This window comes from Ambystoma mexicanum, chromosome 1p (assembly GCF_040938575.1).
Source record: "Ambystoma mexicanum isolate Mex_15411 chromosome 1p, UKY_AmexF1_1, whole genome shotgun sequence".
Taxonomy (NCBI): domain Eukaryota; kingdom Metazoa; phylum Chordata; class Amphibia; order Caudata; family Ambystomatidae; genus Ambystoma; species Ambystoma mexicanum.
This window is the reverse complement of record NC_090921.1, coordinates 1,332,934,003-1,332,946,876: the sequence shown is the minus strand read 5'-3', so window position 1 is coordinate 1,332,946,876 and position 12,874 is coordinate 1,332,934,003. Positions and strand designations below refer to the sequence as shown.

Genomic DNA, 12,874 nt, shown 5'->3' with positions numbered 1-12,874 from the left:
GGTTCGGAAAGAGTTCAGCACTGGTCCTGTCACTCCCACCTTCAGGAGGCAATGTTGGCACTGTGATGTTGTCCCAAAGAGTGGAGCTACGAGGAAGACTGAACGTGTAGAGCACAGGCTGTATGTTGTGGTTTATTCATGCATATCTTAACGTGATTTTGTGTTTATGTTATATTCTATTAGGATGGTTACTCCAGTTGATGCCATTTGACAGCTCTGTTTGTATCCCTACAATTATCTTGCAGAGGCTCACCTGTAAAGACGGAGTGCTACTCATAGTGGATGCCAGAAGATGATGGCGGTGTTTGTGAACGTCTGGCTATTATGCTTGCTGTCACCTCAGGGTGTTGGTAAGTGTCACCAAAGAAAAAATACAATGCCATTTTGACTCGGCTCTGGAAAGGGAAATTCTTATGGCAAGAAAGGAAATAAGATTTTCGTGGTCAAAGGGCCCCTCGTCAACATAATCCAATATGAAACACACACACACAACAACCATTTACACAAAATCACTTGGGCTAAGAAACGACATGGATGCTACATGTCGTTGCACTGGATTAAATGAGGTGGCAACCTTTATTGGTAAAATAAGCCAAATGTGCGAGGAAACTCCCTTTCTGTAATCTTTCATTTCATTTGCTTGTTTATGCTGTCTTGGGCCATATCCCTTTCCTCCGCCTGGTACCTCAGCCGAATCCTCCTGGCGCCTCGCTCTGAAAGAAAGACCTCAGGAGCTACCAGTCTTCCCCCTGAACTACTAAACCTGAGTTCTTTCTTGCTCTCAGACCATAAAACATACTCAAAGCAATGGCCATAAACAGGGGTGTTGCTAGGTCTGGAAAAGGCCTGGGGCTACGCTAATGTCGGAACTGTCATGACTGGGGGCTAGCTCGCCTTTTGGTTGTAGCTCCTGAGATTCTATCCGGGGCTACAACCAAAAGACCAGGGGCTATAGCCAACTTAGCCCCCCCTAGCAACGCCTCTGGCCATAAAGTTGCTTTTTCAGCATCTGTTGCGTCATCTGTTGCCTGACTTTACCTGGCTGCTAAAACTCGAGTGGTGTTGGCTGAACCAAGCTTGTTTGGAGAGGTTAATCGCTGTGAGGAAAGTGGGCTGAACGGGTGGGCCTAGATACAATCGTGTTCTCTATGGCATTTATTTGAATACGGATTTGGAAGTGGGGGTGGGGGGGGTTATCCTCTACAGTGTCGGTGACCTTCGGGTCCGAGGTGCTGTCGGAACCTTGTGTCTTGGTTTGAAAGGTTTTTGGGGTTTGAGTGGTGAAAATATGTTCCTGCACCGTTGCATTGTTTCAAATGTCAGATGTATTGGCAGAGCCGGCCTTAGGGGTGAGCCACCTGGGCGACCGCCTGGGGCACCCTGCCAGTAGCCCCCCACCATGCCAGTTCTGGTGAGTCTTTCAAGGTCTCCCCTGAGCTGGCGTGGTGGGAGAAGGCGTGGCAAGCACCTATTGAAATTAAATGCGCTCCGCTCTCTGGCTCTATTAACAGTAGGGAGCTGATCAGCGCCTATTGAAAAATGTGACCAGGGCCGCACTTGAGAGGCGGGGGGTGCCTAATGTTTTTTTGCCGCCCAGAGCAGTGCGGCCGGCCCTAAGTATGGGCGTGTGACCCATGTTTGCTGAGGGTTGCAGTGCTGTGCCAAGTGTAGGGGTGGTCATGACATAAGGAGTGCCTTAATGAGAAAAGGTCGGTTTGTAGGGAGGGAACTGTGGTTGTGGTGGTGTTCTCTGTGTTATGCTATAAACAGTGACCTGAGTTTGTGCAGTAAGCCCAAGTGTCGTCAGTTCAGTGGAAGTGTCCTATATCGTATGCTGACGCAGAGGCTCGGGTACGGGAGAGAGGCATGCAGGGTGCTGATCAGGGGCAGCAGGAGTCAAACGAGGGTGCCTTCTACTTCGGGAGTTTCTGTAGTGGAGTCCGCCTCTCAAAATGGACAAGGAGGACGCATTGCTTCTTACCAAATAGTCCATGTTGTGGTTTGCGATCGAGGGTATTAATTGTACTGCTCAGACCCTGAGCAAGACAGAGAAGTTGCAGTTCTTGTTAAGGCAGCAGGGGAGTTTCTGAGTATTTCTGGCTTTACCAGAGATTATTCGGTGGGGCTTTGTTTATGGCTTACATTTTGTCACTGCTTATTGCATGTTGTGCTAAACCCAAATGGCAGATATTGCAGTTGGAAAATTGGAGAACAGGAAGAAGTTCAGTATTTCAGGACCCGCCTTCCTGTTAGGTTGCCAGTGCTCCTTTGTTTCCAGATCAGGAGTGGTAGCTGCATTCCTTTCCCGTCTGAGGCCTGATTTGCAAACGTACTGTTTTGTGCCGTTGCACTGCGCAGGGCTCCTGGCCTGGTACATTTCAGCATGCTTCCCAGACAAATTATAAAGCCACAATCCGTTTCTGCCTTGCCTTGCCTCACGCCTGGCAAGGAGCACTGATAGGAGCGGACCACCTGCCAGTTGCTTTTGACTGTCAGGAGCATGCCTTTAAATGCCCTCGTGTTTTTCAGTTGACTGCTCGCAGCAACTGCCTTCCTCCCGGACCTTTCCCGCTCTGAACCAGATCTTGATCCTGTTGGTTTGCTTCTTCTACTTAGTTTCCAGAATAAGGGAGCTGGCAGCTCTCCCTTTCAGCCCGAGGCCTGATTTGCAGACTCCTTGTTTTTCCGGTCTTAAACCTGGCTTGCAAGCTCTGTTTTCCAGCTCGTCCTAGTATCCCATGCAGCACTACTTTCATGCTTCCAGTTTGTATGTGTTGTAACAGAATTGTGTTTCTCATTGCCGTGAACCTATGCACCTATAATACGTAAGCTGCAGTTTCCAGGTATTGATTACATTCTGTTTTTTTTTTTCACTTGAATGTTCAAGTGAACCGTTACTCCATCTTGGAATGGTTTCAGTTTCTAGTGTCATTTCATGTATCTATGTTAGTCCCAAAGTCTAGTCAAAGGTTCCCCTCCCATTGGTGTTAATTCCAGCGTGAGAGGTAGCTCGGCTGTCTAAGCTTGGTTCCTCCTTTTGTTTCATATTTCCAGCACCTGACTGAGGTCTCATTGTCCCAGTCACTGGGTGCAGCAGCCACCCCAGTGTTTACTTGGAATTCAGCGACAGAGATAGATTCCCTTTCAGCTTATCCCTTCAGCTTAACTAGACCTTTTCAATCTGTGTTCTCTGATGATTTGTATCTGTGTCCATGCACTACCTATCTTTTACCAAGGTTGCCAGTGACTAGGAACTGTATAGTGCCTTGAGCAGACGGACAACCTTGGATGCCTTTCCCCCCATAGAGATGCTAGCTCAGTGTGTAAGAGCAATGGCTGTAACATTATTTGGGGATCTCTCCGTAAGCACAAGGTGGTCAAATTCACACAGCTGAGAAGAGATCATTTCTTTCCTGGCGGCTTGTTTAACATGCTCTTGATGCCGCCTTTCATTTGTTGCAGTGTTTTTTCTCCATGCTCTAATTCGTGTCTTTGTGCTTCCTTTTCCTGTGCTCTTTTCACTGCAGGTTCCAGTCAGCTACAGTCGAATACTTCAGGTCGGTGCTTATTTCAGTTCTGTCCACAGCTGTTATCATGTCTTGTTATACCCTGCTATCCAGTAGGGGCCATCCTCAGGCATATGCTAAAATATCACTCCTCCTGAATTCCTTTTCTAAAGCCCAGTCTGGAGAGCTTCATGACCTGCTTTCATCCCGTGTGCATTGGCCTACATGATCTATATGTCCACCCGAGGATTATCAGTTCATATCAGCAAATCAAAGAAGAAATTGTAATGGATTGAAAAAAACAGTGCTCAGAGTTTTTATTTTAATGGAGGAAAGTTGGGATAGGCCTATGATTTTGTTCATCTGAGAGTCCCGATTTCTGAGAAAGTTAAGTGGGGCGCTCATGCCTGAAGGCAATGGGCCTCATGACGAATCTGGCAGTAAATCATCAGTAAATAGATAAGCGTTACCACCACCCGGTCCTGCGAATTTACCACAGTATTACAAGTTTTGGCACAGTGGTGTTAGTCCCTATTTTTAGAGTCTATAGGACCCCATTGGGATTTTTGTCGGATTTACCACGAGCGGCGATTCCGCATTGCAAATCTGACCATTTTTGGCAGTAAGGTTGATGATTTACCTCCAGTTTTTTAAATCATTCATTATACCGGCAAAACTCACAGTTCGGCAGCACGGTAATGTGGCAGTTAAGTGGCAGCAGTGGAATGACTGTCCTTTTGCCACACTGTTTGCTGCACCACCTTACTCGAAATGAGGCCCAAGTGTTCTTTAACCTCTCAAGCGAGTGGGGCTGTTTTTAAATTTGCTAGATACCTTGGAGTTGAGTCTCTTGATTCCATAGTACAAGTGTATAAGTCCAAATCACTAGGCTTGTCAACCAAGGAGTCAGCAATGTGTAGCTACTTAAATTGCCCTGGCTTGCAAATAGTAGAAGATAATTCACTGAGAAACTTTTAGGATTACCAGGGACAGCACCATCATTTCTTTTGCATACAGAAATGGGTATCAATTAAGTGGAAGGATTTGGACTAATGACACTAATTTTATCAAGATCCATTAGCACCGTGGCAGGGGAGCCAGCCAATCAGGTGGCTAGGAAAGCAGGCTTGAACTGCTGGTGAAAGCCCGCATTCCATCACACCTGACTGCTGGCTCCCTCCGCCGCCATTTTCCCCTCACCTTCCGTCCCGTTATTTATGTATTTTCTGTCCCTTCCCACCCCCCACTTTATTACTGGGGCGGCGTCACTCCCCTCCAACACCCCTTCTTCCTCTCTGCTCCTGCAGGCCACCATGGAAAGGGAAGAGGGGTTTTGTACGGAGCTACGCATCGCTTTCCATGGCAGCCATCGTGGAAAAGTATTTTCCTTCATTCAACGGGACGCCACACGCTCGGGCCATTAACATGTGCTGCCGGGCCGTTACCACCCTTTCCAGCCCTTAGAAAAGGGGCTTAACGCCCCATTATAACATTGGGATGTTGTAGGCTATTGTAAATAATGGGAGAGCATAGGGCGTACGCATTGTTACATAGCATGATCTTTTACCCCAACATGTTGCCTCAATGCTCACTGTCCCCCTTAGCCTTCATTTTAGCAGGACAACGCTCACGCAAGTTTCTGAGCACATTCTCCCACTGTTTTATTTTGTTGTTAGCCTGTTTCTGTGATTTAGTCATATTATAATAGCATTAGAGCCCTGGGTGGGAGGACTGTAACAGGTGTTATCAATCATTACCTTCATTATTCACCCTGGCTTCACTGGGGGCCCATTACTTAGCCAAGGACCAATGACACCTGTTACAGCAATCCTCTCCTGGGTAGTAATGCCCCATTGCTCTGCAATACATCCTGAATAATGTACTGTAGCAAATCCCTTGCCTGCCCTGTATACAATCCTGCCTAGCCAACACACACTATGAATATTGGTATTATACATTGGGTTGATAGTAATACTACAACTATTCTTTGTAATGAGGTGCATAGCCATTGAGGACACTCTCTCAAGAACAGAGTCCATGATGACAAGCGTGAGGACATACAACCTATTGTCCCCTACTGCAGCAATACACTTATAACTAAACTAGGAACAAACTTCATTCCACTAGATACCTTATGTGTTACTACTGACTTCTGCAATTGTATTCGCTCTCCACTCTTGCTTCTCCACTCTTTTTGACTGCTTACTCTCTGTTCCCTCCTCCTTTCCCTTCTTCCTTTCCTATCTCCTCCCCTTAGTTTCTTCTATGCACTTACTCTATCAGAATTGTCCCTGGACCTTATATGATAGCAACGTCGTCTGTTTCCTCCACCCTCCCATTACTGTTTTTTTCCTCCCCACTACCCCTCCAGCACTATTTGAAATGTCGGCAGGCCTAGTATGATAGTCGCTTGTTTTGGTCCACGCCTCCCTTTCTGCACCCCTCTCCCTCACCTTTTGTTTTCTCCGGCTCTACCAGAAATGTCGTCAGGCCTATTACGGTAGTCACCTGTCTCTTTGCATTTCCTTCCCACTCTCCCCCTCCCTTCCTTATCTATGTCTTAGCTCTTGCACTATCTGAAATGTCGTCAGGCCGAGTATGATAGTTAATTGCACATCCTTACTGTTCATGGCCTGTAAGAATGTCATTGTATTTTCCCTTGTTCCCTCCCTTGCCTTGAAGCGCTTTGAAACACATTGGGTGTAGTCACTATATAAATAAACTATCATATCATGTCATATCATACTGTATTGGGGAAGTCGGAACAGAATACTCTTTTTTGGATGTCATGCTACGAGTAGAAAAAAGCTGTTAATTCCATTATTAACATTTAGGAATTTCAGGCAACGCCTAATTATTCCTTTAATTGGCCTCCTGGGAGGTAGTGTCATGGGCCTTGCACTCCTTTTGATGCTAGGGAGTAGGTAAGTAGGAAAGGCAATTGAAGTTCATCTCAGTAGCCAGTCGCTTGATTGTGTAATATTAGATTCATATTATTTGGAAATATATTTGTATCCTTGACAGTCAGTATGTCTTTGTGTCTCGTTTTTAATATTAATGCCTATTTAAGTTATATTATATTGACTGATACTCTTATGAGGATGGACTACACCGAAAGATGATTTTAATATATTTATTTATTCATGTGAATGCAATTCAACTGCCTTTTGCGTTTTTGATGTAGAACTGGTTGCTTTTTAAATCCAGATTAGGGCACTTCTGTATTTAACAGAGTTGATTTTTGGCTTTGTGGTTGTTCAGGACGGGCAATGTTTTCCAAAATAATCTTGAAGCTGAGTACCTTCTGAGTTATTGTTTTTATACTGAACAGTTTTTTCTGTAACCAACTTAATGTTTATATGATTGTATTTCTTATAGTTGTATTTTGTACTTTCATGGAAACAATCTCTAAAATAAAGTATTGACTGATTACTGACTAAATGACTGGCTTCACCTGCAATGTCCAATTCTCTGCTACTGGATGTTTTTTTTTTATGGCAAAGCTAACGGAGAGAAACAGAGAGATGGCTGGCCTTAAAAGTCCCACGACATAGTGCTTTTTCATGTTTCGTTTAAAGCATTTTGCGATCGGTGGCCCATTAAGCTCGTTGGATAATGCATAGAGTTTTGAGTGTTGCTTGATTGTCCAGAGGGAGCCAACACAGAGATTGCTGAGCTGGCCTTTTTGGGGACCTAACCTGTATCCTGCAAGCGCAACACAGATGTGTAAGGAGAGCACTTAACAATCTTACTGGCATGACTATATGCAAAGGTATATTCAATGTATATATATGTGAGTGTTGCTCCACTATTTCACAATGCTGTAAATAATACAGTATCATGGTGTTGGTAAAGTAGTCTACAATTCTGATAATGATATGGTGCTCAACGTTCCATCCTGTGAAAGGGGATTCTGGAGTTAATTACAACACAAAAGGAAGCCTGTTTGGTAAGTTAAATACATATTATGTGTGCCACTTACCGCCACTTACTGCATATTGAGGAAAACCCTCATTGCGTCCACATTCAGGAAAAATATTGGGCCTCATTACGAGGTTGGAGGTAGCCTTGCCGGTTTTACCGGCAAGGCTAGCCCCAAACTCGCATTTGGCTCCGGCACCCGTGAAAGGGGAATCACCCGGCCATTCCAACCTCAGCGGACCTGGTAATTCCCCTTGCGCGGGTGCCGGAGCCGGTACCTCCCCACATAGGGGCTCAAATGGGAATGGGGAGGATGGTAGCAGCGGTACAGTTTATAACGGTACCGTTGGTACCATCATGTTCTGCTCGCGGGTGCCGGTACGGCCACCTGGTCAGACCAAGTGGCTGCAAGGGCACCCGCGAGCAGAAGTCCTAGTGTGGCGGTACGGTAGCAACGATGCCGGTAGCGATAAAAGCGCTGTTGTTGTTTTACCGCCATACTCCTAATGAGGCCCATTGAATGTTATTTCAAATCAAATATGTTACCATTATTGCAGAATGATGGAACTTTCATCATGAGCTATATTCGTAGTCGTTCTAGCTGTTGAAGACGTTCATTGCATTGGTGCGACATCTGGGCACAGAAACGGTTCCCAGAGCCATACTTTATTCGGAGGTGCCCTCACAACTGTACAGATTACGCATGAGGCCCTGGCACCAAAGAATTGTATGGCGGGAGCCACCCCCTTTGGAAATAGGGAGGTAAGATTGCTACACTTAACACCCCCTAGAGGACAGGTTAAGCAGGGTCCCTCTAGATGTGACTCCCCCTTTGGGGACAGAGAAACCTCAGAGAGAGATTAAAGTTACCATCCCTTTTCCCGAGAGACCAACACCTTTATGGGTATGCAGGAACTATGATGTGTCACAATCTTTAACTATGGCAGTCTTGACTTCTGATCCAAACTTCATTTCATCCTCTTTAGGGAAAAGATCAGAATGATAGAAAAACTAGCCTCCTGAAGTCAAGTCAAGCGAGAGACCAATCAGGAAGGAGTAGCCACATAGAGTGCAGACCTAATTATGCTGCAGCGCACATTGAGGAGAGAGGTGCTCGCAGAGTCAAAATGCCAGACGTGGCGTTCCACCAAGAGGCCCACACTAGGAGAGTGCAATACAGCCGGCAGGCGAGAAACAGGAGCCAACAGGTACGACATCCCAATTGAGAACCAAGTACCTTAGTGGGATGAGGCAGAACCCTGAGGAGGAACTGCACACAAGCTCCCACACAGAGACAGTGGGAACCAGAAGTAGACACCCACCGCCGCAGAGTCCAGTTGAGGGGTTGCATAAGCGACTCAGCAGCGAGATGAGAGGCAGTCTACCTACACTGCCCTCTCAGGAAGCACTTCTAGTCAGATACAGGTACGCAGTGGCTTCCGATGAAAGGGAGGCAAGCGGCAAGGGAGAGGAAGCAGCCCAAGAGTGGGTAGAAAGAGGGAAACAAGCCCAGAGTGCAGAAGCAGGAAGCAAGCCCCAGAGAAGGGGAATGAGAAGGGAAAGATCCCTGGAGCAGAGTGACTGAGAACCGCCCAGAATGGGACCAGAAACTGGAGAAAGTTGTAGTGTCTGGGAGGGACAGAGGAGCCCCAGGGTGGAAAGAAAGAGAGAGAACCCCTGAGAAGGGGGAAGAGCAGAGAAACACCAGAGTGGGGAGAGAAACGGAGAGAAACCCCAGTGCTGGGAAAAAGCTAAGAAGACCTTGAGCGGGGAGAGAAATCACAAGAAGCACCTGAGTGGGGAAATGAGACAAAGAGAAGCCCAGTGTGGGTGGAAGAACTGAAGAGCACTACAGGAGGAGCAGGAGCGAGTCCTAGAGGGTGAGAGGAAGAGATGAATGAAAGAGTGAACATACCAAATTCTCTATGAAGGGAGAAGGACTGTGAGACACACATAGTGAAGGAGAACCAGAGATACCTGGTTGGAACCCCAGGATGGCACTCCAGCCTTATGCAAACTATATGTTTTGGACTGTGAAATAGGCAAAGGCCTATGGTAAAGAGACACACGGGTGGTGGTGAGAAGTCAGCAACAACCCCTTTCCGTTGTCCCAAAAGTATGTCTTCTTTTGAGCAGTAGGGAGTGAAAGTAGGTTAGAGTCGGACTTCTGGACAGAGGACTTTATTTATGTTTGACCATCTTGACAGAATGACAAGCCTCCCTTGTTATTTTCATTTGTATATAGTAGGGCTTAGTATTACAGAGTTAGGGAAAAAATAGGTCTTTTGAATCAAAAGAGCCTTTTAGAAATCATGTCTGCTTGTTTGTCGCCTGATTGTGACCTACCAAATAGTGTTACTATTGCTCCCAACACACAGCACTTGGCAGTTAATACCATTGCATGGCCAATAAAGGATGTGTAGTATGTGATATTACTTGGCATGTAGGTGGCAGTACGAACCCGCTAGACAGCACACCAGCACATGCCAGGTAGGGTGCCTTCACACACAATCTCCATCTATGCACATAAAAAAATACAACCTTATCACCCACACACTTGCACACAAACCTTTTTAATCAACCCACATACATCACCCAATCACATCACACACACACACACATATTGTTCTTATTTATACATCCACGCACCCCACCTATCCACACACAATCACAAAAATGACTACACCCACATGCATGCACACACTATACATCCACACTCATACTCTGTCTCACTTGCTATCCACCCGCACACACAAGCCCAACAATCATCCAGTTAGTCACACATCAATATCTAAACACACACACCACATACACTCATCCCCTCACACAAACACACATCTGATAAACTCATCATCCATGAACAAATACATAAATACCTACATCCATCCACACACAAACTCCCATCTATGTAGCCACAACGTTGGCATCCATTTATCCACATGCAGCCATGCACACGATAACCACTGAGCTATACACACACGCATACACACACACAAATTCACCATCCATTTGAACACAAGTAAAATATCTTCCAGACATGCAAGATAGCTACATCCATCCATTAACGTACACCTCATACACCACCACACACACATATTCACACAAACTCACCAACCCTCTATACATCTGTCCATGAATATACAATCACTCCCTCCACACATCCATCCACACTGACATTGCATTCATCCACACGAGCACAATCTATTCATCAATCCAGTCCGAATCTCACCCATCCATCCAGCCATCCATCCATCATCCACAGATTTTTCAATGATCTCATCAGTCAATGGTTCATCTATTCATCAATACGTTCACATCCAGAAATATCCCATTCATCCACCCAGCCTCAAAGATACAACCTATCCATTTCCACCCACATATAATGTACCCACTCATGGAATCGTGACAAAGCCACATAAGTACATCAACACACAACCAGCATCCTTCTGTTCAGACAGAGACACAATCACCATCCACCAGTAGATACAATTCACATACACAAAGTCATTATACACACATCCACATGTCTACCTCAGTGGTCGAAGTGGGCGGGAGCGGTGCTCCTGTACTTGGTTTTTTGAAAAGTTCTACTGTTCCTACACTTTTATTTTAAAAAGAAACAGTTCTGGAATTGTTTCGTTTTAAGATCAAAACTGTAGGAAAAATTTGAAATTTTCACTTCAGTGCACTGCACTAAACAGACCCTTAAACAGCAGGTTTGTTTGTTAGGGGGTTTGGATGGGGCGTGGGAGCAGATGTGGTGATGGGGTTTGTGGGGAGCGGGGGCAGGCCAGCAGGGAACATAGTTATACTACTTCTTTTTGTGCACTTCGACCACTGGTTAGGGTATTGGTTTTCATATGATTCTTCGCTGGGTGAAATAAGGACACCTTCCTTTTGATTTGGCGGATCAAACCTGGTGAGATGACCAACCTCTCTGCAAGGATAGCATAGATGGTTTAAAGTAGAAAGAATGTGTCCCTCTTTGGTTTCTCTGGGGTTTGTTATTTTCTTGGATTGGGTGTACAAAATATCTATACATAGTACTTTTGGGTCTGATTTTCCTGTCTGTTCAGATGTTAAAATAGGGCCCTCCTGTTTATTGATTGGACTGGGTTTTAAGAGGTGTTCCAATCTTTTATATGAATTCCTTCCTTGATTTAGAGGGAAAGCTTCTGCAGTGGATCTATACTCCTTTTCAAAGAGGTTAGGATCACCTGGTTCTGGACTTTCCTGGTTTTCTATGATGGAGGAGACTGACATGCATTCCAAGGCGTCATGCATGCCCTTTAAGCTGTTTTTCTCTGTTTGAGGCAGGAGGGTTTCTTCTTCACCTGCCTTCTTGCTATTCCTGGGGATGGTAGGTTTTCTAAAGAGGGAATCCCTGATGTACTTGTCCTGAATTTTATTTGTGCAATCAGTGTAATCCACTGATTGAATTGGAGTACTTCTGTTCCCAATACTAGTGGAATTGGCAAGCTGGGGATTACAGCCACTGCAAGTTGAAATTCTTTACCCAGAATGGAGATAGGTATTTCAACCTGTTGGTAGGTTTCCACATGGTTCTCACATGACCTACCTCCTCTCTATTCTTCTCCCTGCATTTCTGTGGAAGCAACTCGGCTTGTAGGGCACATTTCTTACCCCCACTATCTAATTGGGCCCACAGAATGTTTCCATCCAAAATAGCAGGGATTTGATAAGAATGTGTATCCCATGTACATACAAATATTTCTCCTGGTTTCTTAGTTTCCTTCTCGCATAGGTCTCCCTCTTCGGAGATTTCTACAATACTGAATGTATGAGTTTCTTCTCCTACTACTTCAATTCTTTCTTTCCCCTGCCTTCAATGATCCATAGGAAAAGAGTAAGAAGGAATATACTCCATCATGGGACAATGTTCTTTCAAATGCTCATACCCTTTACAAGAATAACACTGTAAGGGTCAATAATGGAGTTGATTTTCAAAGGATACCCTCTCCCTCTTTGTTGTTTCTCAAAAGGGATACCTTCTTTTTTCATGGTTGTGGTGATTAGGGGAAGATCGATAGATAAGCATTCTTTAAGTTTAGATGTCAACTTACACGGATCCTCCAACATGTTTTCCTGATCTTCTCCTGTGGGACTTCTCGCACGGACCCTTGTTTATCAGAATTTCCCATGGCCTCATATCTTAATCTGCCCATCAAATGGCCCGCTCAATTTCTTCTTTTGGGTCATCTGAAAAATTCAGAAGACTAAGTTTCAATTCATCTGCCCAAGAGAGGACAAGAGAGATTCTTAATTCTTCCTCATCAGGATTTATTACATATATGCGTAGTCCTGGTGAAAAATGTACTTGTAATTCTAAAGAGAGTATTATTTGATCCTTTCCAGGTATTCGGTAATCATATGGGCAAAAGAGATCAAAATAATTTCCCTCTATATTTATCCTAATGCGAAGAATA

At 45.1% G+C, this 12,874-nt stretch overlaps 1 protein-coding gene across 1 annotated transcript in view; it reads left to right on the top strand.

Annotated features, from left to right (window-relative positions):
* Window positions 1–243: 243 nt before the first annotated feature.
* LOC138453740 (scavenger receptor cysteine-rich domain-containing group B protein-like) overlaps window positions 244–12,874 on the top strand; it is a 157,809-nt gene continuing 145,178 nt past the window's right edge. The window contains exon 1 of the mRNA XM_069606867.1: window positions 244–350. Coding sequence (XP_069462968.1) covers window positions 293–350 — 58 coding nt within the window. The 5' untranslated portion in view covers window positions 244–292. The remainder of the gene's footprint in view (window positions 351–12,874) is intronic.